General features: G+C 46.6%; 2 protein-coding genes across 6 annotated transcripts in view; one reads left to right on the top strand and one right to left on the bottom strand.

Moving 5' to 3' along the window:
* WIPI2 (WD repeat domain, phosphoinositide interacting 2) overlaps nt 1-23,115 on the bottom strand; it is a 42,993-nt gene that overhangs the window by 5,598 nt on the left and 14,280 nt on the right. For 4 of the 5 annotated variants that reach the window (XM_039460438.2, XM_039460439.2, XM_039460440.2 and 1 more), the window contains 6 exons: nt 11,458-11,627; nt 9,471-9,567; nt 8,937-9,034; nt 8,117-8,209; nt 3,396-3,466; nt 203-310 (listed from right to left, as the gene is read on the bottom strand). In XM_039460438.2, the coding sequence (XP_039316372.1) occupies nt 203-310; nt 3,396-3,466; nt 8,117-8,209; nt 8,937-9,034; nt 9,471-9,567; nt 11,458-11,627 (637 nt within the window). The remainder of the gene's footprint in view (nt 1-202; nt 311-3,395; nt 3,467-8,116; nt 8,210-8,936; nt 9,035-9,470; nt 9,568-11,457; nt 11,628-23,115) is intronic. The other variant, XM_074390536.1, reaches the window with a different exon arrangement.
* LOC120360371 (large ribosomal subunit protein uL24-like) lies at nt 5,344-5,792 on the top strand. Its single transcript, XM_039460445.2, has one exon. The coding sequence runs from the start codon at nt 5,355-5,357 to the stop codon at nt 5,790-5,792; it is 438 nt and encodes a 145-aa protein (XP_039316379.1). The 5' UTR covers nt 5,344-5,354.

Here is a 23,115-nt window from a genome sequence, read left to right as displayed (position 1 = left end):
CTCACTGCCAAGCCCCATGGGGCCCGCCCTCCTCACTGCCAAGCCCAGATGTGGCAGTGCTGGTTCTATGGCCGGCTCCAGGGTCCTCACGGGCCAATAGTATCAGAGGGTGGGACAGATCCTTGCTTCCATCTCATCACATCAGCAAGTGGCGACAAAGCGTTCTGCATTGTTTTTAAGGGAAGGAATGTTTGCAACTCACTTTTCTTTCACAGTCTCGAGTTTGAAGATGTGCACGGTCTCTGTGTTGCTGGAGGCGGAGAGGAACATGCCGTCCATGCTGAAGGCCAGGGAGCAGATGCTCACGCACCTGGGGAGATGTGCAGGTCGGGGCGGGCCACAGAAGCCAGCAGCTGCCCCAGGGGCTCAACTCAAGTGGCAGAGAAGAGTTCCTGTCACAGGCACACTTGGGCCTGCTGGTAGTTTTATTCCCCTCCGGCCACCTTCTCAAACATTTTCCTTGAGAGAGGAAAATGTTCGAAAGGAAATACTAAAGCACAACTGGTTAACACAGCTGCAACCTTCCAGGTGACAAAAGGAATCAGGATTTCACTAAACTACTTTTGGCCCAACTAGGCTGGATTTCTAGTCCTAAGGTGAGTAAAAGAAAACTCTGTAATTTAAGTTACAGCAATTCTTTCCATGCCAGAGGGTAAATTGGCAACCTACGTAAGGTTTAAGAAAGAGTAAAGGACCAGGCGCAGTGACTCACGCCTATAATCCCAACACTTTGGGAGGCCAAGGTGGATGGATCATGAGGTCAAGAGATTTAGACCATCCTGGCCAACATGGGGAAACTTTGTCTCTATTAAAAATACAAAAAATTAGCCAGGTGTGGTGGTGTGAGCCTGTAATCCCAGCTACTCAGGAGGCTGATGCAGGAGAACTGCTTGAACCCGGGAGGCAGAGGTTGCAGTGAGCTGGTATCTTGCCACTGCAATCCAGGTTGGGCAACAGAGCAAGACTCAGTCTCAAAAAACAAACAAACAAACAAACAAACAAACAAAAAACAGAGCAAAACTTTGAACATACAAAGTGGCTCAAGTGTATCTTAAAAACCAATCAGCATCCCAAAGCCACTAAATTCATGTGAATTTCTTCATAACCGTAGAACTGCAAGACAGTTAACCAAGGGCTAACCCTGTCCATAATAGTAAGGGATTTTCTTGGAGTCAGTATTTACCGCATGCATGAATTAGGTATGGGTAGAAATTAGGAATGGTTCTCGCCTTAACACAGCGTTCAATGATGGAGGTGGGGTCAGGGAGGTGCAAATGAAACTGACTTCACAAAATCATGACTGAGATCTAACTTAACCGACTGCATCTTGCTACTCATCTCCACGCTGTCCTTGTTCCTTCCTGGGCACAGGTTGAATTAACTTTGGGAGAAACTTTGCTTACGATATTTTGCAGACCCTGCACTTGAGGATCTGCTGGCCCCACCCAGACCAATCAACTGGCTCATCTGATCTTGTGGCCCCCACCCAGGAACTGAAGAGTGCAAGGAGACAGCTCCAACTCTCTGTGATTTCATCTCTGACCCATCAGCACTCCTGGCTCACTGGCTTCCCCCCACCCAAGTTATCCTTAGAAACTCTGCTCCCCAAATGCTCAGAGACACTGATCTGAGTAATAATAAAACCCCAGTCTCCCACATAGCCGGCTCTGAGTGAATTAGTTTCTCTACTGCAATTCCTCTGTCTTGATGAATTGGCTCTGTCTAGGCAAAGGGAAGGTTAACCCCTTGGGCAGTCACCCAAATATTCCATCTGCTACAGGTAAAAGAATGTGAGAAAAATACACATGGAAGGCAATAGAGAAGCGCAGAGAAAGGGATTTAACCCGAGGATAAAAAAAAAAGCCTCCTCCAGGGTGACACCCGACTTGGACTCCCAGGCTTATGGAAGCTGGCCAGGCCACTAAATCCGCCAGCCCACACAAGACCCTAGTGGACAAAAGACATCAGCTCTTCCGAAGAGCTGAAGGTTGGCACAGCTGGAGCCGGGACAGGGAAAGTGGAATGGAATCAGACTGGGCGGAAGGCCTGGTGAAGCAAAGCAGGGAGTGTGGGGTCAACCCTGCAGGGGACAGCAGGGTGGTAGAAGATGTTAGGTGGGGTGTGATTGGATTACATTTACATTTTCAAAGAACAGCCTGGGAGAGTCTGAAGACCGGCCTGAAGGGAATCCAGGGAACAGCAGAAAGCAGCCAAAGCCTGGGTCAGGTGGGGTGGCGGATGTGGCGCAGGGCCAGCCCACAGCAGGAAGCTCCCTGGATGCACCGTTCCAGCAGAAGGACACAGGGCCGAGCCCCTCTGGCTTGGCTACCAGGGTGCAGATGGGTAGCACTATTTACCCAGATGGGGAGGGTGAGGGATGAGGGGTTGCTGGGGGCACACTGGCCTGGTGGCTTGAGGTGCCCAGCACCCAGCAGGGAGGAGGAACCTCAGGAAGCTGGGCTACGCATCCAGCCCCGGGACTGGCACATATAGCCCATGGGGGTGGGGCAGGGGGCTGGGTGAGGAGTGGCTCCAGGCAGAAACAGGCACAGGAGGGGAACTGAGCAGAAGCAGCAACACAGGAAAAATCCAGAAAGGTATGCTGTGAGGAAGACCAAGGGACATGAGGAGGTAGGAGCTGGAGGAATGGTGACGTTTGGGGACACTGAGGCCCACCTGTTGCACCTATGGGGATCCCATGAGGAACGGGGAACCAGACGGCAGAAGGGTACCTGAAAGACAGCCCCTCCTCTTTCAGTGGCCACCCTGAGGGAGGGAGGTACTGATCTGAAATGAGGAGCCAGAGACTTGGGGTCAGGTCCTGCCGACCAAGGCCACGTCGTGGCAAGTGGCCCCTAGGGGTCCAATCTGAGGCATCCCCTGCTCTGCTGTCCGATGAGGGAGGGACAGTCCTGCCTCGGAAGCAGGAGCCACAGCGGGTGTCCTAAGAACAGATGAGGGAGACTCTGCAGCCTGGATGGAGGAAGGCAAGGGAACGCCAGGCTGAGGCATCTGGGTTTGTTCAAAGAAGGGGCCAACACCATTTGCTGAGGGTGAAAGCAGAACTGTAGAGCTGGGAACAGGTTCTCAGAGAGTAGCCTTTAAAGGAGGGGCGTGCTACCCATGGGAGCTACAGGGCACTGGAGGGCCTGCCTGGTTCTGTGAGCTCCTCACAACTCACACTAGCTGCTGGGACTGCAGACAAATAACCCAGTTTGCTTTTCTCAAAGTGCTCTTGAACCTGTGACAAGATCACATCCCAGACCTCAACTGGTGACCCAGATGGGCTAGAAATGCTCGTGTAGAATTCTCCTGGGGTGTCTGTTCACAGATAACATAAAACTGAAATCCAAACACAACCTCCAGAATCCATTCTGGGTGTTCATATACTTTACCTCTTCACTCCTCTCCGAAACTCAAAGAGTTTTTGTCCCTCTGGAATGGAAAATACCCTAATCACGGTCCCCTGTGGAAGAGAAAGAGAAAAGAACAAAGAATTTTAGTTAAAACAGGTTTTTCCGATCTTTCACAGCAGACTGCAAATGCACCACACGGCTATCTCCAGGACGGCTCTATGCTGGGCCACCAGGGAGTCTGGGGTCCTCCAGGGCCCCCCATGAGTATCACCTCCACACTTTTTGCCATGAGGATAGGAAAACACTCCCCTGTTCTATTGTGGTCTTACTGTTCAATCTTCTCTTTAAATCTATTTTAACTGAGTACTGACTCTCAATACTAACAGCCTTGAGGGCAAAAGTGGCATATCATCGTTCTAGTGTTCTGAGTCATTTGACGTTTAAACTATTACAAAATAAAAGCCTGGACTTGTGTGTGGCACACTGGCAAGTCCCTGTGGTCTGATAAGGTTTTGGACCCCACTGAGGTCCTTTCTTGCTGCTTTCAATTCAGTTACTGACCAAGAGAACCGATTAGCTGCAAAGCTCAAGTATCTAGTGAGAGTAAATCCCAACTCATGAAAAGGTAAGACGCACATGAAGAAAATCTAAGACAAAGAACTAGGAATACATGGGAGCTCAGCATGTCCCTGTATTAATGGGAAGTTCTTGAAGATGCCAGCTTTCCCAACTAAGGTAATATCAGATCTGTGGATGATGAGACAGATGTGAATATCTGGGGGAATAAATAAGAGAAGAGCCAAGAAAATCATGAGCAGGACTTTCAATGCTTGAATATTAAAAGAATACTATTAGGTGATAATTTTAATGGTATTAAATTAGCACAAAAAGAGACTGATAGAAAGACAGGCCATCAAATGGGTAGCATTTCAAATTTGCAGGGCAGGAAGAATCATTCAACATTCATCCTCTGCAAATTTTAGAAGGTTCAAACTGTTAAATATAAAAACTGTTAAGCATATCTAGGCCGATGGGAGGCCGAGGCAGGCAAATCTCCTGAGCTTAGGAGTTTGAGACCGCCCTGGGCAACATAGTGAAACCTTGTCTCTAACAAAATACAAAAAAAAAAAAAGCTGGGCGTGGTGGCACATGCCTGTAGTCCCAGCTACTTGGGAGGCTGAGGCATGAGAACTGCTTGAGCCCTAGAGGTGAAGGTTGCAGTGAGCCAAGATCACGCCAATGCGCTCCAGCTTGGGCTACAGAGTGAAACTCTGTCAAAAAAAAAAAAAAAAAAAAAAAAAAAAAAAAAATTAGGCCAAATGCAATAACTCATGTCTGTAATCCTAGCACTTGGGGAGGCCAAGCTGGGAGAAACACTAGAGCCCAGGAGTTCAAGACCACCCTGGGCAACATAGCGAGACTCCATCTCTCCAAAAAACAAAAAATTAGTCGAGGTTGATGGTGTACTCCTGTTGTCCCAGGAGAGGAGGCAGCAGTGAGCTGTGATCATGCCACTGCACTATCTGCTGTGCTTATAGATAGTAAAATGTGGTCGGGTGTGGTGGCTCACACCTGTAATCCCAGTACTTTGGGAGGCTGAGGTGGGTGGATCACGAACTCAGGAGTTTAAGACCAGCCTGGCCAACATGGTGAAACCCCATCTCTACTAAAAATAGAAAAATTAGCCAGGCGTGGTGGTAGGCACTTGTAGTCCCAGCTACCTGGGAGGCTGAGGTGGAAGGATCACTTGAGCCTGGGAGGTAGAGGCTGCAGTGAGCAGAGATTGTGCCACTGTACTCCAGCCTGGGTGACAGAGCAAGCAAGACCCTGTTTAAAAAAAAAAAGGAAAAAAATTGGCACTTGAGGATAGCTGGTTCTTTCTGGATGAAGGAGCACAAACTGAATTTGTAACACTTGAGAATTAGGGGGTCAAATATTTTCTGCATCCACATATAAAAATAACCAAAGCAATCACCTAAGCAAGCGGGAGCTGCCAAAATGAAGTTCAATCCCTTTGTGACTTCCGACCGAAGCAAGAATCGCAAAAGGCATTTCAATGCACCTTCCCACATTCGCAGGAAGATTGTGTCCTACCCTCTTTCCAAAGAGCTGAGACAGAAGTACAACGTGCGATCCATGCCCATCCGAAAGGATGATCAAGTTCAGGTTGTACGAGGACACTATAAAAGTCAGCAGATTGGCAAAGTAGTCCAGGTTTACAGGAAGAAATATGTAATCTATACTCAACGGGTGCAGCGGGAAAAGCCTAATGGCACAACTGTCCATGTAGGCATTCACCCCAGCAAGGTGGTTATCACTAGGCTAAAACTGGACAAAGACCGCAAAAAGATCCTTGAACAGAAAGCCAAATCTCGCCAAGTAGGAAGGGAAAAGGGCAAATATAAGGAAGAAACAATTGAGAAGATGCAGGAATAAACTAATCTTACAGACAAGCTTTGATTAAAACTTGAAATGAGGGAATAAGAAAAAATAACCAAAGCAAAGGTTTTATCCTCTGTAGCCTCAACTTTTAGATGGAGATAATTTTTTGGTGGCTTATCTACTGTGCAATACTAATTAATTAAGAGTTGTTTTGTTGGCTGGGCGTGGTGGCTCTCACCTGCAATCCCCGCATTTGGGGAGGCTGAGGTGGGCAGATCACAGGGTCAAGAGATTAAGACCATCCTAGCCAACATGGTGAAACCCCGTCTCTACTGAAAAATACAAAAATTAGCTGGGTGTGGTGGCGTGTGCCTGGAGTCCCAGCTACTCAGGAAGCTGAGGCAGGAGAATTGCTTGAACCTGGGAGGTGGAGGTTGCAGTGAGCTGGGATCGTGCCACTGCATTCCAGCTTGGCAACAGAGTGAGACTCCATCACAAAAACAAAAAAAAGAAAAAAGAAAAAAAGAAAAAAAAAACAGTTGTTTTGTTGTCACATGACCGCAAGATTCTTGAAAGCAGGGTTAGATCACAGGCCTCAGTGGGGCCTCGGCACCTGGGACAGAGCAGGGCTGGGAAGGTCTTGATGCTCTCGTTCCAGAGACTAGGAGGATTCATGTAAAAGCAATCACATTTGCTCTTTATAGTCCAAAAAATATTATTCTAATTTTATGGGCCTTAAAATTCCATCAAGTACCTTTGGGCCTTTGTAAGAACTACTGAAAAATATAACGGTGAGATTTTGATTAGTCAAGGAGTAACAGAATTTCAGGGCCATTTCAAAGGGAAATGAAAAGGGCAAGGTGATGCTGGGACAGTCTAGCACAGGTGTCCCCAAACTTTTTACACAGGGGGCCAGTTCACTGTCCCTCAGACCGTTGGAGGGCCGCCACATACTGTGCTCCTCTCACTGACCGCCAATGAAAGAGGTGCCCCTTCCTGAAGTGCGGCGGGGGGCCGGATAAATGGCCTCAGGGGGTGGATGCGGCCCATGGGCCGTAGTTTGGGGACGCCTGGTCTAGCACAATTAGAATCAAAGTCAGGCTTGGCGTCTGACCCCTCTGTTGCTGCCTGGCTGGGCAGCCCAGACACACTGCTTAACCTCTCTGAGCCCTTGCTATGAAATGCGAAAATGTTTACCTTGCTGAGGGGAAACAAAGAAGGTAATGAAGATAAAAGATCCAGGATAATGCATGACACAGAAGTGACCCATAAACGGTGACATCATTATTACAGAACTCAGGTGTGAGATTCAAGAACAAAGACCCAGGCAGAAAAGCTAAGGAAGTAGGCCAGCTTTTTATTGTATCTCATCTGCTAGGTAGTTTGAGGGGAGAGATGACTTGAAAGGGGAGGCTATTTGAGGATTTCAATGAGAAGCAAAATCAAATCCAAATCAAAGCAACAGTCATCTGTGGGTAATGAAGAGCAAGACTGGTATCCAGAGGAGATGACGGAGGCGGGAGAGCAGACGCGACCTCAAGACAGAAGAAGGGAAGACGGAACTTTCAAGAAGAGAGGAACCGAAAAGAAAAAAGAGGCAACAGTTCAAATTAGGAAGAGAACAAGGACGCTTCAGTGTCCTGGAGGCTGAGGGAGCCTCGCCACTTGGTCACAGGTACATGGGGACATTTAGAGGCCATGTCCTTTAAAGCCAGACATTCTTCTTACTTGAATCTCTTAAATTAATAGTTAAAAATACATATAAAAGACTGATACATGACTTAAATACACAACTATCTATGGCATCAACACGTTTGAAACATAGTGTCCCAAAAGGGTGATGTTGACATAAATCACAACTGAATGCTGCACAGCCATTACAAGTGTTTTTAGCTTAGAAAAATGTCGTCATGCAGAGTGAAAAAGGATAAATTATACCATAATGGGATCTCCATTCTGTTGAATAAAGAGAAAATGAAAGGAAATACTCAGAAATGTATTCAGATTGGCTAGAGAGAATTCTGTCTTGGCTTTTTTACATTTCATTGTTGTCTGGGTTCTTTCCCATAACATGTTAGTTTCATCATTTAGAAACACACAGGGCGAGTGGCGCAGTTATACACAGCGTTTCCGTCTCCTTTGGACATTTCTGTGTTTTCTACTACAAACGTGTACCAGCTCTCTTGTTCACAGGGGCACGGCGCAAGCTCCTCTCACTCTCAGGCAGCACATGGCTACGGTCTGAGAAGCGGGAGGCTCTCTCTGCTTCTCCCGGAGCTGGTCATATAGCACTTGCTTCTGAATTGGCTATGTGAACAGAACTGGAAAGTCTGTGGAAGCCTTCATACTAAGGCTTCTCCAGGGAAAAACAGACTCACCTTCTCCGAAGCTGTAGCAAGCTTAGTTCCACTAGCATCAAAAGCCAACGCTGCTAAAGGACTGTCATGAGCTGGAATCATGTTTGCAGCTCTCTGAAAAAGGGAGACCAATAAAATGTGACCGCTGGGCAGTGACAGCCCACACCTCAGGGCTGGCACTTGGCATGCAGTCTAAAAATGCCAGTTAACTGTTCCTAAAACACCATCTATACAAATGCCAAACCCACTGACTTACTGGGGCTGGGAATCCAAGCAAACTCTGCTCCAACTTTAGAAAAAACAAAGCAGTTTACCCCTAAGGTTTTCTACGTTCCTTAAAACATTCCTATGGCGAGGAGCTCAGCACTGGTGTGAATGCTGCAGCAGATCCAGAAGCAGAATGAGCCAGACCTGCTCTGCCAGTGAGAGGAGTAGCAGGGCCAGGCGTGGGGGCACTCGCCTATAATCCCAGCACTTCGGGAGGCTGAGATGGGAGGATGGCTTGAGGCTAGGAGTTTGAGGCCAGCCTGGACAACACAGCAAGACTCCATCTCTACCAAAGTAAAAAATTAGCTGGGTGTGGTGGTGCATGACTGTAGCTACTTGGGAGGCTGAGGCAGGAGGATCACTTGAGCCCAGGAGGTTAAGGCTGCAGTGAGCTGGGACTGCACTACTGCACTCCAGCCTAGGCAACAAAGTGAGACCCTGTCTCAAAAAAAAAAAAAAAGTACAGCAGTTGTATTGCTGAGCCAAGAAAGTCAGGATGTCGAGATGCCACAGCGCTCCTCCCCAGGAAAAAGCTACACTTGAAAGAGCTATTCGAGTAGGAAAGGCATCTCACCAAATTAATGGTATCGAAGACCTGCACCTCTCCGATGGTTGCGCTCCCTGGGTACGCCAAGTAGCAGTTGTCATTGTTGATTGACAGCGCACACAGGCCTGCAAATAACACCCGGAGGACGAGATGCAAACTCACACCTGAGAGCTCCTTCTCAGATGTCAGATATAATTCAGCATTTATTTAACAAAGCATTAGGAACAAATAATAATAAGTTGGATACGATCTCATTTGCTGCGTTAAAAAAAGGTTCTATGACCCCAAATCCCCACCTTAGGTGATACCAGTATTGTAAAGAGATTAAAGGCCTTTGGTTTGAACTGATCAGTAACCTCAAACTTGGAAGCTGATCAAACCAATGAGTTTATGTGGTCACACGACCAGCATCGGTAGGAAGGCAGCCTGGTTTGGGATCAATACTTTTAAAATCTGTCTCACCTGCAGAACCTATAAAGAGAAAAAAATCTCTCTCACCTATAGCTATCTTTCAAAGGCAAAATCAGAAAAACAGGATTCTCTCCTCACAAGTGAGCTCACCTGCAGGGTTTGGAGGCGTCTCCCTGATCGTGTGCAGTACCTTCATGTCTCGAATGTTGTGGATGTACAGGGACTCTTCCAGGCATACTATCAGCCTCTAGGAGAGAAATGAAATCAAATGTGAAGCAACAGCCGGTGCAACATACGCCCTAATCTTCACTGGACTGACTCTTGGACTATGATGCTCTCAGTTCCTTCTATTTTTATTTTTTTTTGGAGTTAGTGTCTTGCTGTGTCACCCAGGCTGGAATGCAGTGGTACGATCGTGGCTCACTGCAACCTCTGCCTCACAGGTTCAAGCAATTCTCCTGCCTCAGCCTCCTGAGTAGCTGGGATTACAGGTGCCTGCCACCACGCCTGGCTAATTTTTGTATTAGTACAGATGGGGTCTCACCATGTTGGTCAGGCTGGTCTTGAACTCAACCTCAGGTGATCCACCCCCATGTTGGCCTCACAATCTTAGTTCCTTCTAGAACACCATGCAGACCAATGTTCGAAGCACTGAGGATACAGCTGCTTTCCACCAACAATCAAGGGGGAGCCAGGGCGGGTGCACCTCTCCCTTGATACCCAGCTGTACTGGGAATTCTAACCACGCCATTTAGTTCAGTGTTGGGCAATGGCTCGATCTCGGCTCACCGCAACCTCTGCCTCCTGGGTTCAGGCAATTCTCCTGCCTCAGCCTCCTGAGAAGATTTGCTTTTTAAAACTGCTGCTGACTGTGGCGCAGGTAAAGTGAAAATAAGAGCCTGGGGCTTTTAAAAGGTCTAACATTTATTCTGCACTCAGATTAGTTTGCAAGTTCCTGCTCCATTCGTAAGAAAATAAATGTAGACTTGAAGATGATGCACTGATGTGATGATTTATGCAAGAGAGATGATAGGCCATGCACCCGGCTCTATATCAGGTGGATATGAACACAGTTTGTATGCTTTAAAATTTTTACATGCTCAGGCTGGGCGCAGTGGCTCATGCCTATAATCCCAGCACTTTGGGAGGCTGAGGTGGGTAGATCACAAGGTCAGGAGACTGAGACCAGCCTGGCCAACATGGTGAAATCCTGTCTCTACTAAAAATAAAAAAAATCAGCCGAGTGTGGTGATGGGCACCTATAATCCCAGCTACTCAGAAGGCTGAGGCAGAAGAATGGCTTGAACCTGGGAGGTGGAAGGTTGCAGTGAGCTGAGATTGCGCCACTGCACTCCAGCCTAAATGACAAAAAGTGAGACTCTGTCTCAAAAAAAACATTTTTTAAAAAATGCTGAAGGTATTATGTCGTATACTTTCCCATTCTAACCAACTTTGCCAATTAACAGACCAATTCCCAGTCTCAACTGTGTGAGGTAAGAGGGTCTCTACTGTGATTACTGCATCTAGTCACTGCATCTCAGAGTGCAGCTGTTGGCTGTCACAATGCACACTCTGGAGGCAGCTGCTTCATCAGCTTTCCCTGCAGGGAATGTGGTCAGAAATAGCCTGCGAGGGGTCTTCCGGGTGATGCCATTACACTGGGCTCGAGCACAGGCTGGGAGGCAGCCCCACAAAACACAGGCATGTGCCACCCACTGCATCGTTCCTCCAAGCCAGACCTTCTTATTAGTTTAGGAGGAGATACAGAAAATAGATCCTTTATCTTGAATTCCAAGTTAAATTAACAATTTACAAAAGGAAAAAAAAGTCTAAAAATTTAAAGTAACAGCAAAACCAGGCAATAAGTGAAAGTGACTCTGCTGTCCACTCTCTGGATAGGGCCAGGGATGCCTGTATGGAACAGTGTGGCAGAGGCCCGGGCATTCGTCATGAATCAACAGGCTGAGCAAAGCTGGTGGGATGAGAAAACAAGAGCCGGTTGCTGGTGGCAAGGATCTGTGACCAGTAACGTGGGGCCAGGCAGTCAAGCAATGGCGGAGGGACTTGACGGTGGGGTAGGCTTGTCCCAGAGGCTAGAGGGAGCAGCAGACACGCCCACACCCAGCTGGGCGCTCACCTGCCTGTTGAGCTTCACAGCCAGAATCGTGTTGGAGTAGCTGTAGTTGCAGATCTCAGTTCCCTTCTTAAAGTGGCACACCTTTAGCTTCCTTGGTGCTTTAAGGCTCACGATAGCCACTAAGCTGCTAGAGAACAATCTCTCTACAATGCATACATCTTCTGTGTCGGCTGAAATCACAAAGGGAAGTACGTGCGTGAACATCTACACATGGCCACGGCCACAGGCAGAATCTGTGCTGGGAAATAAACACATGCCTGGGCAACAGGCAGAGCACAGCGCTGGGGGGTGCCTGCAGAAGGTGTGGTCACAGGGGGTCGAGGGCAGCCCAGGGGGTCTGAGGGTCCTGATTCGCTGGAGCCTGGGGAGCGTTTCCACTGTGGGTAAGGACAGCCCTACATGAGCGTTCACATGAAAGACAAAGGTTCCTTTCAATCAGTTCTGTTGCTGGACTTGAATGGTGTGACCTAAAAACAAGTGAGTTTAGAAACCAAACAAACTACTAGGTAAAGTGAAAGAGTAAAGTCTAGGGCCCCCTTCATTAAGACACAAACTCCTAGGAAACTGCCATCGCTTCCTCTGGGTGCCACAGACTCATGTGCTGAGTGCTAGCCTACGTGCTCGCATAAAATCACACACGTCCAAAGTGGCATGACACATACTTGTTTTTTAAAAAGATGTTGCTATTGCACTCATGTGTCACAAAAAACTGCCACACAGTCTACGAAATGTCCGGTAGGCAATCCTGTTGTGCATACACAAAGCTAGATGGTAGACCTACTAGGCCCCTAGGCTACATAGTGTGGCCTGTAGCTCCTGACGACATGCTCGGCATGTGACTGAATACTGTGGCCAGCTGCACAGTTCTAAGTACCCGTGTATCTAAACAAAACATGGGAAAGCTGCAGCAACAACACGGCCTGGTCCTCTCTCAGGACCACCGCGGCACACGCAGCCCCTCGCTGGCTCACACATCAACGCAGCACGACGCCACTTTGCATGGAACAGCAGTCAACTCAAGTGCATCATTCTAAGCTCTTTTCAGTGGCAGTTTCTTCTCAGTTGCCTTTACTAGACGGTTGCTATAAACCTTCTTTCTGACAACAGCAAGTGATCTTTACTCAAAAAGAACAAAAGCAAGCGTCTGCACAAATTGCGGGGGAGGGAAGCGCACGCGCGAAGGGAGGACAGGTTCCGTCTGCAGCTCCTCTGCCCAGCAGCATAGCAGACTAGGGGCCACCCACCGCCTTCCAGGATCTGTCATGCCAGTGCGTGGGGGTAGGTGGTGATCACGCTCCTGTGTGGAGGCAGGAGTCCATGTCTATCAACGATGCACTTCTAGCACCTGGCATGCAGCAGCACTCAAGACACGAGGCCAACCCAATTCAGAAGAGATGGTGCATAACCCGGAATATGTCAATTATTTGCAGTAAAATATAATTTCCCTAAAGATCAGACCCTCATGTTTTCTGATCAGTCCCCTCTTTCCTTCAGGAAATCGACATGGATTCCAAGTCATGACAGAACTCTGCTTGCTAGACAGTGGGCGAGAAAGAGGGTTGGGCCAGATGCGGTGGCTCACACCTATAATCCCAGCATTCTGGGAGGCCAAGGTGGGAGGATTGCTTGAGGCCAGGAATATGAGACCAGCCTGGGCAACATAGTGAGATCCCATCTCTACAAAAAAAGAACTTACTTCCAAATAGGTCTCTTCATCACTCACAGGCTCTGTTCTGTGTACTTGCCTGCTTGGTAAGATTTATTTGTGACCCCACATCAACACTCATGGTGCTTTTACAGCCTTCCGTGGACACATGCAAAGTGGGATTTTTTTTTTCCTTTTTTTTGAGATGGAGTTTCGCTCTTATTGTGCAGGCTGGAGTGCAGTGGTATGATCTCAGCTCACTGCAACCTCCGCCTCCTGGGTTCAATCGATTCTCCTGCCTCAGCCTCCCAAGCAGCTGGGGCTACAGGTGCATGCCACCATGCCTGGCTAATTTTTGTATTTTTAGTAGAGACAGGGTTTTGCCATGTTGGTCAGGGTGGTCTCAAACTCCCGACCTCAGGTGATCTGCCCACCTTAGCCTCCCAAAGTGCTGGGATGACAGGCAGGAGCCACCGCCCCAAGATTTGTCACATGATTCACATGTTCCTGGTTGAGGTCACACAGGGCGACGCCCTGTCTTCTCGTGTCAATTCTCATACTGAAAACAACTGTCCTTTTCATGATCTACTGAGTGCCTGCTTTTTGTAATTTTGTGCTTTTTGGTGATTTCACTGTTGGCCCTGGCACAGTGTGGAGTGTCATCGGGTGTCCCTAAGCACAAGCAGCCTGTGATGTGCCCTGCGGAGAAAACATGCATGCAAGAGTTCTACTGACGAGAGTTCCATGCGAGCTGTGAGTTAACTGTTAGTGACCCAGCAATCTGCACTGTATCAGCATGCCTTGAGGCAGGGGAGCACACAGAAAACCAGGTCTTTTTTTTTTTTTTGAGACGGAGTTTCACTCTTGTTACCCAGGCTGGAGTGCAATGGCACGATCTCGGCTCACCGCAACCTCTGCCTCCTGGGTTCAGGCAATTCTCCTGCCTCAGCCTCCTGAGTAGCTGGGATTACAGGCACGTGCCACCATGCCCAGCTAGTTTTTGTATTTTTAGTAGAGACGGGGTTTTACCATGTTGACCAGGATGGTCTTGATCTCGTGACCTCGTGATCCACCCGCCTCGGCCTCCCAAAGTGCTTGGATTATAGGCGTGAGCCACCGCGCTCGGCTCTTTTTTTTTTTTTTTAAGGTTGATCTTAAATTTTTTTTTTTTAAATTGTATTTGGGCTCTGGGGTTGTCTACTGGCTGAAGAAAATGCTGTGACCAGAGGCGACCTCCCATCTTTCCCTTGGGGGGTAATGCTTTATGATTCCGCTAAGCCAGGGTCCCAGAGATTTACAGACTCTGTGAATAAGGAGAATCTATTTTTTTTTTTTTTTTTGAGACAGAGTCTCACTCTGTCGCCACGCACCAAGCTAGAGTGCAGTGGCATAATCTCGGCTCAGTGCAACCTCTGCCTCCCAGGTTCAAGCAATTCTCCTGCCTCAGCCTCCCGAGTAGCTGGGACTCCAGGCACACGCCACCACGCCCAGCTAATTTTTGTATTTTTAGTAGAGACGGGGTTTCACCATGTTGGCCAGGATGGTCTCGATCTCTTGACCTCGTGATCCACCCACCTTGGCCTCCCAAAGAGAAACAATTGTATTTTTATGTTTTTTTCAAAGAATAGATTCTTAACTGCTTTGCTTGGTGAAACTTATTTATTTCACTCATTCAACACAAACAGCCATATCCTACCAGGAGAGATCACTGCAAGTATACAGTGGTAAACAGGAAGGTGCATCACGGAAAGGAGGCCAAAGAGATGTGGGCCCAGGGCCCTGTGTGGCAATGAAACTGTCCAAGGTCAGCAAAGGAGATTGAGGAAGAGAGAAGCCAGGACTGTGTATGAGACGGAACCCAACAGAAGAGGGTATCTGAAGACCGGCAGGAAAGCAACTGTGTCCAGTGCTACAGGGGAGGAGGAAACGAGACACATCCCCGAGTCTGGGAACGAGAAGCTGATCTGGAGACCTTGACATATTTTGAAGTAGATGTGCACAAAGAATGGCTGAAACGTGAAAGACAGTGAGGAAGTCGGAAAAAAACTCAGACTATCTGCAGGAGTTATGCTACGGGCCGGGTGCAGGGGCTCACACCTGGAATCCCAGCACTTTGGGAGGCTGAGGCGGCCGGATCACCTGAGGTCAGCAGTTTGAGACCAGCCTGGCCAAAATGGTGAAACCTCATGTCTACTGGAAAAAAAAAAAAAAAAGTAGCCAGGCACGGCAGTGTGTGCCTATATTCCCAGCTACTTGGGAGGCTGAGGCAGGAAAATCTCTTGAACCCAAGAGGCAGAGGTTGCAGTGAGATGAGATCACACCACTGGACAGTAAGCTTTGTTCATACTAGCTAAACTAGAAAGAGCCCAGATATCTATCAGTAAGAGAATAGATCAACAACTGTCATATATTCACATAACTGGGCAAATGAGACACAAGATGTGGATAAATCTAAAAAACATACAGGGTGAAAGAAACATCATCAAAAGAGTATATGGTCTGTTCATATGAAGTTCTAAAAGATACAAAACTAATCTATAGGCTGGGCGCAGTGGCTCACGCCTATAATCCCAGCACTTTGGGAGGCCAAGGCAGGTACATCATGAGGTCAGGAGATCGAGACTATCCTAGCTAACATGGTGAAACCCCACCTCTACTAAAAATATAAAAAATTAGCCAGGTGTGGTGGCACGTGCCTGTAGTTCCAGCTACCCAGGAGGCTTAGGCAGAAGAATCGCTTGAACCCAGGAGGCAGATGATACAGTGAGCTGAGATCACACCACTATACTCCAGCTGGCAACAGAGTGAGGTTCCGTCTCCAAAAAAAAAAAAAAAAAATTGTACATGCTGCCTCTTGGGCAATGTGGTGCAGAAGGGAGCTGTGACTGAAAGGATGTATGAGAGAACTTTCTGGAGGGATGGTAAACCTTTCAGTTCAGAGATGCAGGCAATTGTTAAAACTCACATAGTGCTCACTCAAGATATGTGCATTCCACTGTAAGTAAATTTTACCTTACAAGAAAAAACAAACATTGAACTCTACTTAGTGTTTAACTGATGCCTACCATCTATTCAGAAATGCATACACATAAAATAAAGCCGAGTGTGGCAGTTTGTCTGTAATCTCAGCACTCAGGGAGGTTGAGGTGGGAGGATCACTTGAGCTCAGGAGTTTGAGACTAGCCTGGGCAACACAGCAAGATCCTGTGCCTACAAAAAAAACTAATAAATTAGCTGGGCATGTGGGTACACTCCTGTACTCCCAGCAACTCTGGAGGCAGAGGTAGGAGGATTGCTTCAGTCCCGGAGGCTGAGGCTGTAGCGAGCTATGATTGCACCACTGCACTCCAGTCTGGCAGCCTGGGTGACAGAGCAAGATGCTATCTCAATAAATAAATAAATAAATAAATAAATAAATAAATAAATAAACAATAGATAAATGGAGTGTGTGTGTAAGTGTTTGTGTGTGTGTATGTGTGTTAGGACAAGTATAGTGAAATGTTAAGGGAAGAATCTAAATGGTAGATACACAGGTGTTAGCTGTAAAATACTTTCAACTTTTCAGTTTGAAAATTTCCTTTAATAAAATGTTAGAAAAAGAAAAATGAGGTCTTCAGTTGCTTAAGTGCAGGTGCAGAGAAGGTAAAGAACTAATGGGTCAGGATGTCTGTTTATCTCTCCTACCAACTATCATCTAGAAAAGCAGAGCTTTCAGAATGTTTTAAATGGGGATGGGAGGATGAAAGCAGAAAAGCTCTTTAAAAAACTGTAAATATTCATAAAAAAGTAAAGTGAACCTCCATATACCACCACCCAATCCAACAAACCTAACTTTCTCCCCTTTTGCTTCAACTATTTTTTCTTTATTGAAGTTTAGAAGAGAAGCTCATCCTGACATTTACCCTAAATGCTGCAGAGTAAGTCCCTTACCTAAGTAAGGACACAGGCAAGCATCCGTCCCAGCCTCTGAATGCCAAGTGAGAGATTCCTTACATTGAATACACTCCAAGCATTTCCGGTAAAACATAACCCCAAAGTATTAGACGACAAGCTTGGGAAATGTTTTACATACCTGCTGAAAGTAGGGAAAATCCTTTCTCGTATTTAGAAGCCTTAGCAAAGAAAAAAAGACTGATGCACTTGGATATATAGAAATTCAATACTTCGGCCGGGTGCTCACACCTATAATCCCAACAGTCTGGGATTGGTGACACATGCCTATAATCCCAGCTACCTGGGAGGCTGAGGTAGGGAAATCGCTTGAACACAGGAAGCAGAGGTTGCAGTGAGCCAAGAATGCTCCATTGCACTCCAGCCTGGGCAAAAAGAGCAAAACTCCATCTCAAAAAACAAACAAAAAACCAAAAAAATAAAAATAAAAATAAAAAAAAATTCAAGACTTCAGAATCATAAAGAAGGTCAAAAGGCAAATGACAGTCCAGAAAAAAATATTTGCAACCGCTAAGAAATAAGTGGCTAATTTGCTTCAAGTCATTAGGAGATACATAACCCAACAGAAAAACAGGCAAAGAACAGAAACAGGCAGTTAAAAAAAAAAAAAAACAGCAGCAGCAGCACGACTGCATGAGGAAAAAGAAAGCGCTCAGCTTGAGTTGATTTCAGAAATGTAAATAAGGGCGGGAGGCGTGCATCACGCCTATAATCCCAGCACTTTAGGAGCCTAAAATGGGTGGATCACTTGAGGTCAGGAGTTCGAGACCAACCTGGGGAACAAGGGGAAACCCCATCTCTACTAAGAAAAAACATAACAAATTGGCCAGGTGTGGTGGCACAAGCCTCTAGTCCCAGCTACTAGGGAGGTTGAGGCAGGAGAATCAGTTGAACTTGGGAGGTGGAGGTTGCAGGGTTGTAGCGAGCTGAGATCGCACCACTGTGCTTCAGCTTGGGTGACAGAACAAGACTCTGTTTTCGAAAAGAAAAAAAATTGTAAATAATTAGCTGGCCGCTGTGGCTCATGCCTATAATTCCAGAACTTTGGAAGGTTGAGGCAGGTGGGTTGCTTGAGGTCAGGAGTTCAAGACCAGCCTGGCCAATATGGCGAAACCCCAACTCTACTAAAAATAACAAAACTTAGCTGGGCGTGGTGACACGTGCCTGTAGTCTCAGCTACTCTGGAGGCTTAGGCAGGAGAATCGTCCGAACCTGGGAGGCAGAGGTTGCAGTGAGTCAAGATCGAGACTGTGCCACTGTACTTCAGTCTGGGTGACAGAGCAAGACTCTGTCTTTAAAAAAAAAAAAAAAAAAAAAAAGATTTATAAATAATGAAGGTAAATGGACATATTTTTTAAAATCTCAGACTCATAAACATAAAAATGTTGGGTAATGCACAGCACTGGTGGGGTGAGGGGAGGCAGGCATGCTCACTCTATTAACAGGAACATAAACCAGTAAAATTTTAAGGGCAACTTGGCAACGTCTATCCATTTTATAATGTGGTTATCTGCTGATTCACCATGTCTGACTTTAGGGCTTTATCTCACAGCTGTTCTCACAAGCAGGCAAAACAAAGATGTCCACCCAGCAATTGCACTCCTACAGTTATGAACATTAGTTACAATTTTTTACGTGGAAAGGAAAATGTATTTCCACACAAAAACTTGTAACTAATGTTCACAGAAGCACTATTCACAGCAGCCAAAAAAAGACCACCACCCCTATGTCCATCAGCTGACAAATGAATAAAGAAAGCAGGGTACATCCACACAACGTAATATTATTCAGCAATCTGAAGGAATGGTGTTGATGCGTGCTACAACACGGATGAACCATGAACAATGCGACGGGAAAGCAGCCAGCCACACAGGATTCTGTTTATCTGAAAGGCCCAGCACAGCAAATCTAAAGAGGCAGAAAGGAGGTTCATGAGTGCACAGTGCTGGAGGGCGGGGACACAGGGTGAGGCTGCTAACGGACGCAGGGTTTCTTTTGGGGATGATAAAAATGTCTTAAAATTAGGTTATGATAAGGCTGCACAACTTAGTAAACAGACGAAACACACTGAATTGCAGACTTTAAAGAAGTGAATTTTATGACATATAAATTCCATTCCAAAAATGGTGTTTAAAAGAAAAGTTCTCTGTATGGCTGCTGCTAAAACCAACCAATCAACCAACCAAAACACCCTCAGCCAACCTACTGTACAGATGTGAACTTTGGTTGATATAGTGAGATATGACGCACGGCACACCTGATGTAAGGCAGCAGGAGACTTTGAATAGCAAGTCACATCTACTGTGGGGACACGGGCAGCAGCAGAGGCAGAACGAAAACTAAGTGTCAGGGCTGACTGCAGTGTCCGTGGATAGCTGGCTGGGCCTTGTTGGTCTGTAACACCACTGAAATCATATGCTAAACACTGAGCATTCTGGAAGAAACAGATCTGTAACTCTCACATTTACAAGAATCAGTAATCAAAAGTAGGAGAGGTGGCTCTGCAAAAGGTAAAGATGAACCACCCAGCACTCTGAAGTGAACACGTTTTTGTCATTACTTAAGACTAATAGACGGGGGCCAAGCACAATGGCTCACGTCTGTAATCCCAGTACTTTGGAAGGCTGAAGTGGGTGGATCACCTGAGGTTAGGAGTTTGAGACGGGCCTGGCCAACATAGTGAAACCCCGTCTCTACTAAAATTACAAAAAATTAGCCAGGCGTGGTGGTGCACGCCTGTAATCCCAGCTACTAAGGAGGCTGAGGCAGGAGAATCACTGGAACCTGGGAGGCGAAGGTTGCAGTGAGCCAAGATCTCGCCACTGCATTCTAGCCTGGGCAACAGAGCGAGACTCTGCCTCAAAAAAAAAAAAAAAAAAGAGACTAAAACCCCTGGCATGTCAGCTCATACCTGAAAGCCCAGCACTTTGGGAGGCTGAGGTGGGAGGATGGCCTGAGCCTACGAGTTTAAGATCAGCCTGGGCAACACAGTGAGACTCCATCTCTTAAAAAAAAAAATTAGCTGGGCATGGTGGTGTGCACTTGTAGTCCCAGCTACATGGGAAAAGAGAGGATCACTTGAGCCTGGAAGGTGGAGGCTACAGTGAGCCGCACTGACAACACTGCACTCCAGCATGGGCGACAGAGCGAGAGCCTGTGTCTTAAAAAGCAGTTGTTGCAGCCGTAACAGCCGTAACACAAAAGAATGTACTTCACAGTGACTAAGTTCACCAACCTGACTAGATCACTTCAGGAATACACCTTTAATAAAGCAACTTACGGCCGGGCGCGGTGGCTCACGCCTGTAATCCCAGCACTTTGGGAGGCCGAGGCAGGTGGATCACGAGGTCAAGAGATCGAGACCATCCTGGTCAACATGGTGAAACCCCGTCTCTACTAAAAATACAAAAAATTAGCTGGGCATGGTGGCGCATACCTGTAATCCCAGCTACTCAGGAGGCTGAGGCAGGAGAATTGCCTGAACCCAGGAGGCGGAGGTTGCGGTGAGCCGAGATCGCGCCATTGCACTCCAGCCTGGGTAACAAGAGCGAAACTCCGTCTCAAAAAAAAAAAGCAACTTACTTTTTTATATATTGCTAGTAGTTTAGGTTTGTTGCCATTTTTCTACTGCATTATTTCAAGATGCTCTAATATTTTTTTCTATTACAGTTCATATCCAGATGAACTTTTTTATTTTTTAGAGACAGAATCTTGTTCTGTCACCTAGGCTGGAGCTCAGTGGCACAATCTCAGCTCCCTGCAACCTCTGCCTGCCAGGTTAAAGTGATTCTCCTGCCTCAGCCTTCCCAGTAGCTGGGATTATAGGAGTGTGCCACCATGTCTGGCTAATTTTTGTATTTTTAGTAGAGGTGAGGTTTTCAGCACGTTGGCCAGGCTGGTCTTGAATTTCTGACCTCAGGCGATCCACCCGCCTTGGCCTCCCAAAGTGCTGGGATTACAGGTGTGAGCCACTATGCTGGGCCCAGATGAAGTTTTAAAGACATATACATGGAACCCACATAGCCAGAACAATCACTTTCCACTAAACTGAAGCACAGACGCCCAGTCCTCCCATGAAATAATGGTGGACAATGGATCAAACTGCTAGGTGAAAGATGCTATAATCATCAAACGAGGCTGGGCACAGTGGCTCACACCTGTAATCCCAGCACTATGGAAGGCCGAGGCAGGTGGATCATGAGGTCAGGAGTGCGAGACCAGTCTGGCTGACATAGTGAAACCCCGTCTCTACTAAAAAAAAAAAATACGAAAATTAGCTGGGCATGGTGGTGTGTGCCTGTAATCCCAGCTACTTGGGAGGCTGAGGCAGGAGAATCACCTTGAACCCAGGAGGTGGAGGTTGCAGTGAGCCAAGATTAAGCCACTGCACTCCAGCCTGGGCGACAGAGCAAGACTCCGTCTCGAAAAAAAAAAAAAAAAAAAAAAAAAAGAAAAAAATAGTAGCAATCAAATGAAAGCAAAAGAAACCAGGCTGCACATATGTATTGACTCAAGATGGCACATCCCAGGACGCTGGTGCCAAGAAGCACTCAGGCTGACACTAAGAAGGGCAGAGCATGAACTTCAGCGACCTTGTGTCAAAGGTCTTGCTTTTAGCCTTCATTCTAGGTGGCCTCAGCCATAGTTTCTGCCAAACTTTCCTGCTAGAGATTGCCTGACTAACACTTAAGAAATTAATTAATTACTTGATTTAAGAAAGAATGCTTCTTATTGTTTCTGCTGGAGAGGTTTATAGCTGGCAATGATGAAACTCCTGGAGTGGGAAGGGAAGAGCTTTAATCCACTTCCGCATGAGCCTGCGGCTCCGCCAGGATGCAAGGTAAGAGCCCAGCATTCCATCTCCACAGATTGAGGCCAAGAGGCGCTCATGGTTTCTCCTCCATAGGATCCATTACTATAAATCTCACGGAAATTAATATTCCAACCAGTGTACCGCCCGTCAAATAGACTAATGTCAGAAAGCACCATTTCTCAAACCTTAAGATGCAGATGATGGCCCGTAAAGTAAATGATGATTAGTTTCTTGGCCAAGCAGGAAGGTTGATAAAAGGTGTTACATGTCAATGGCTGCGCTTCCATAATCAATGCAGGCTCTAGTCACTTTTGCTGAGCTAAGGAGCAGTCTGCTTGTGCTGGGTTTCAGAACTGAATGTTTATGAGATGTTTTCCTAGCTCAGAAATCAGCTTAGCAAATGCAAAGAAAACACACAGTGCAGCTTTTGAAGAAAGCCAACTTCTAAACTTTTGTGATCTTTTACAAATAACAAACCCATACCCTTCATTTCTTTTGCCTAACAGTGTAGGATACTGCTGTAGAATATTTTAATGAAAAGATAGCACATATTTGTGCCTTATGTATATTTAAAAGACGACGATGATAACAAAAATGCACATGGAGAAAGAAAATAATCATATGAGAGGCCGACTGTGGTAGCTCACACATATAATCCCAGCACTTTGGGAGGCTGAGGCAGGAGGACTGTTTGAAGCCAGGAGTTCAAGACCAGTCTGGGCAACACAGCAAGACGCCATCTCTACACAAATTACAAATAAATTAGCCAGGCATAGTAGCATGTGCCTGTGGTCCCAGGTACTCAGGAGGCTGAGGTGGGAAGACTGCTTGAGCCCAGGAGGGCGAAAGTTCAGGGAGCCATGATTATGCCACTGAACTCCAGCCTGGGTGACATAGTGTGGGACTCTCCTCATATGAGGCATCCATAAACAATGGGCAAAGCCTATCTGGCAGTTCTGCAACTTTCAAGTATGAAATTATAGCATCAATCGTAGAAAATCTATCTTCCAGTACTGCTAGTCCAAGCTTTTGTGTGTGTGTGTGTGAATTTTCTTTTCTAAATAAATAAAAGCAGAACAAGTAGTTGTCAATCTTGTTTTTCTCTAAGACTAGCTCTGGCTCATTCTTTCTGTAACAGCCACAGTGAGTGACAGCAAAAACCTGATTTTATGACAGATTGTTAAGGAGTTTTTAAGGTAGAAGTCAATCCTGAGCCTGAACTAAATACTGAGACATGAAATAATATTCT

This window comes from Saimiri boliviensis, chromosome 20, assembly GCF_048565385.1.
Source record: "Saimiri boliviensis isolate mSaiBol1 chromosome 20, mSaiBol1.pri, whole genome shotgun sequence".
NCBI lineage: Eukaryota > Metazoa > Chordata > Mammalia > Primates > Cebidae > Saimiri > Saimiri boliviensis.
This window is presented reverse-complemented; position numbering and strand designations above follow the sequence as displayed.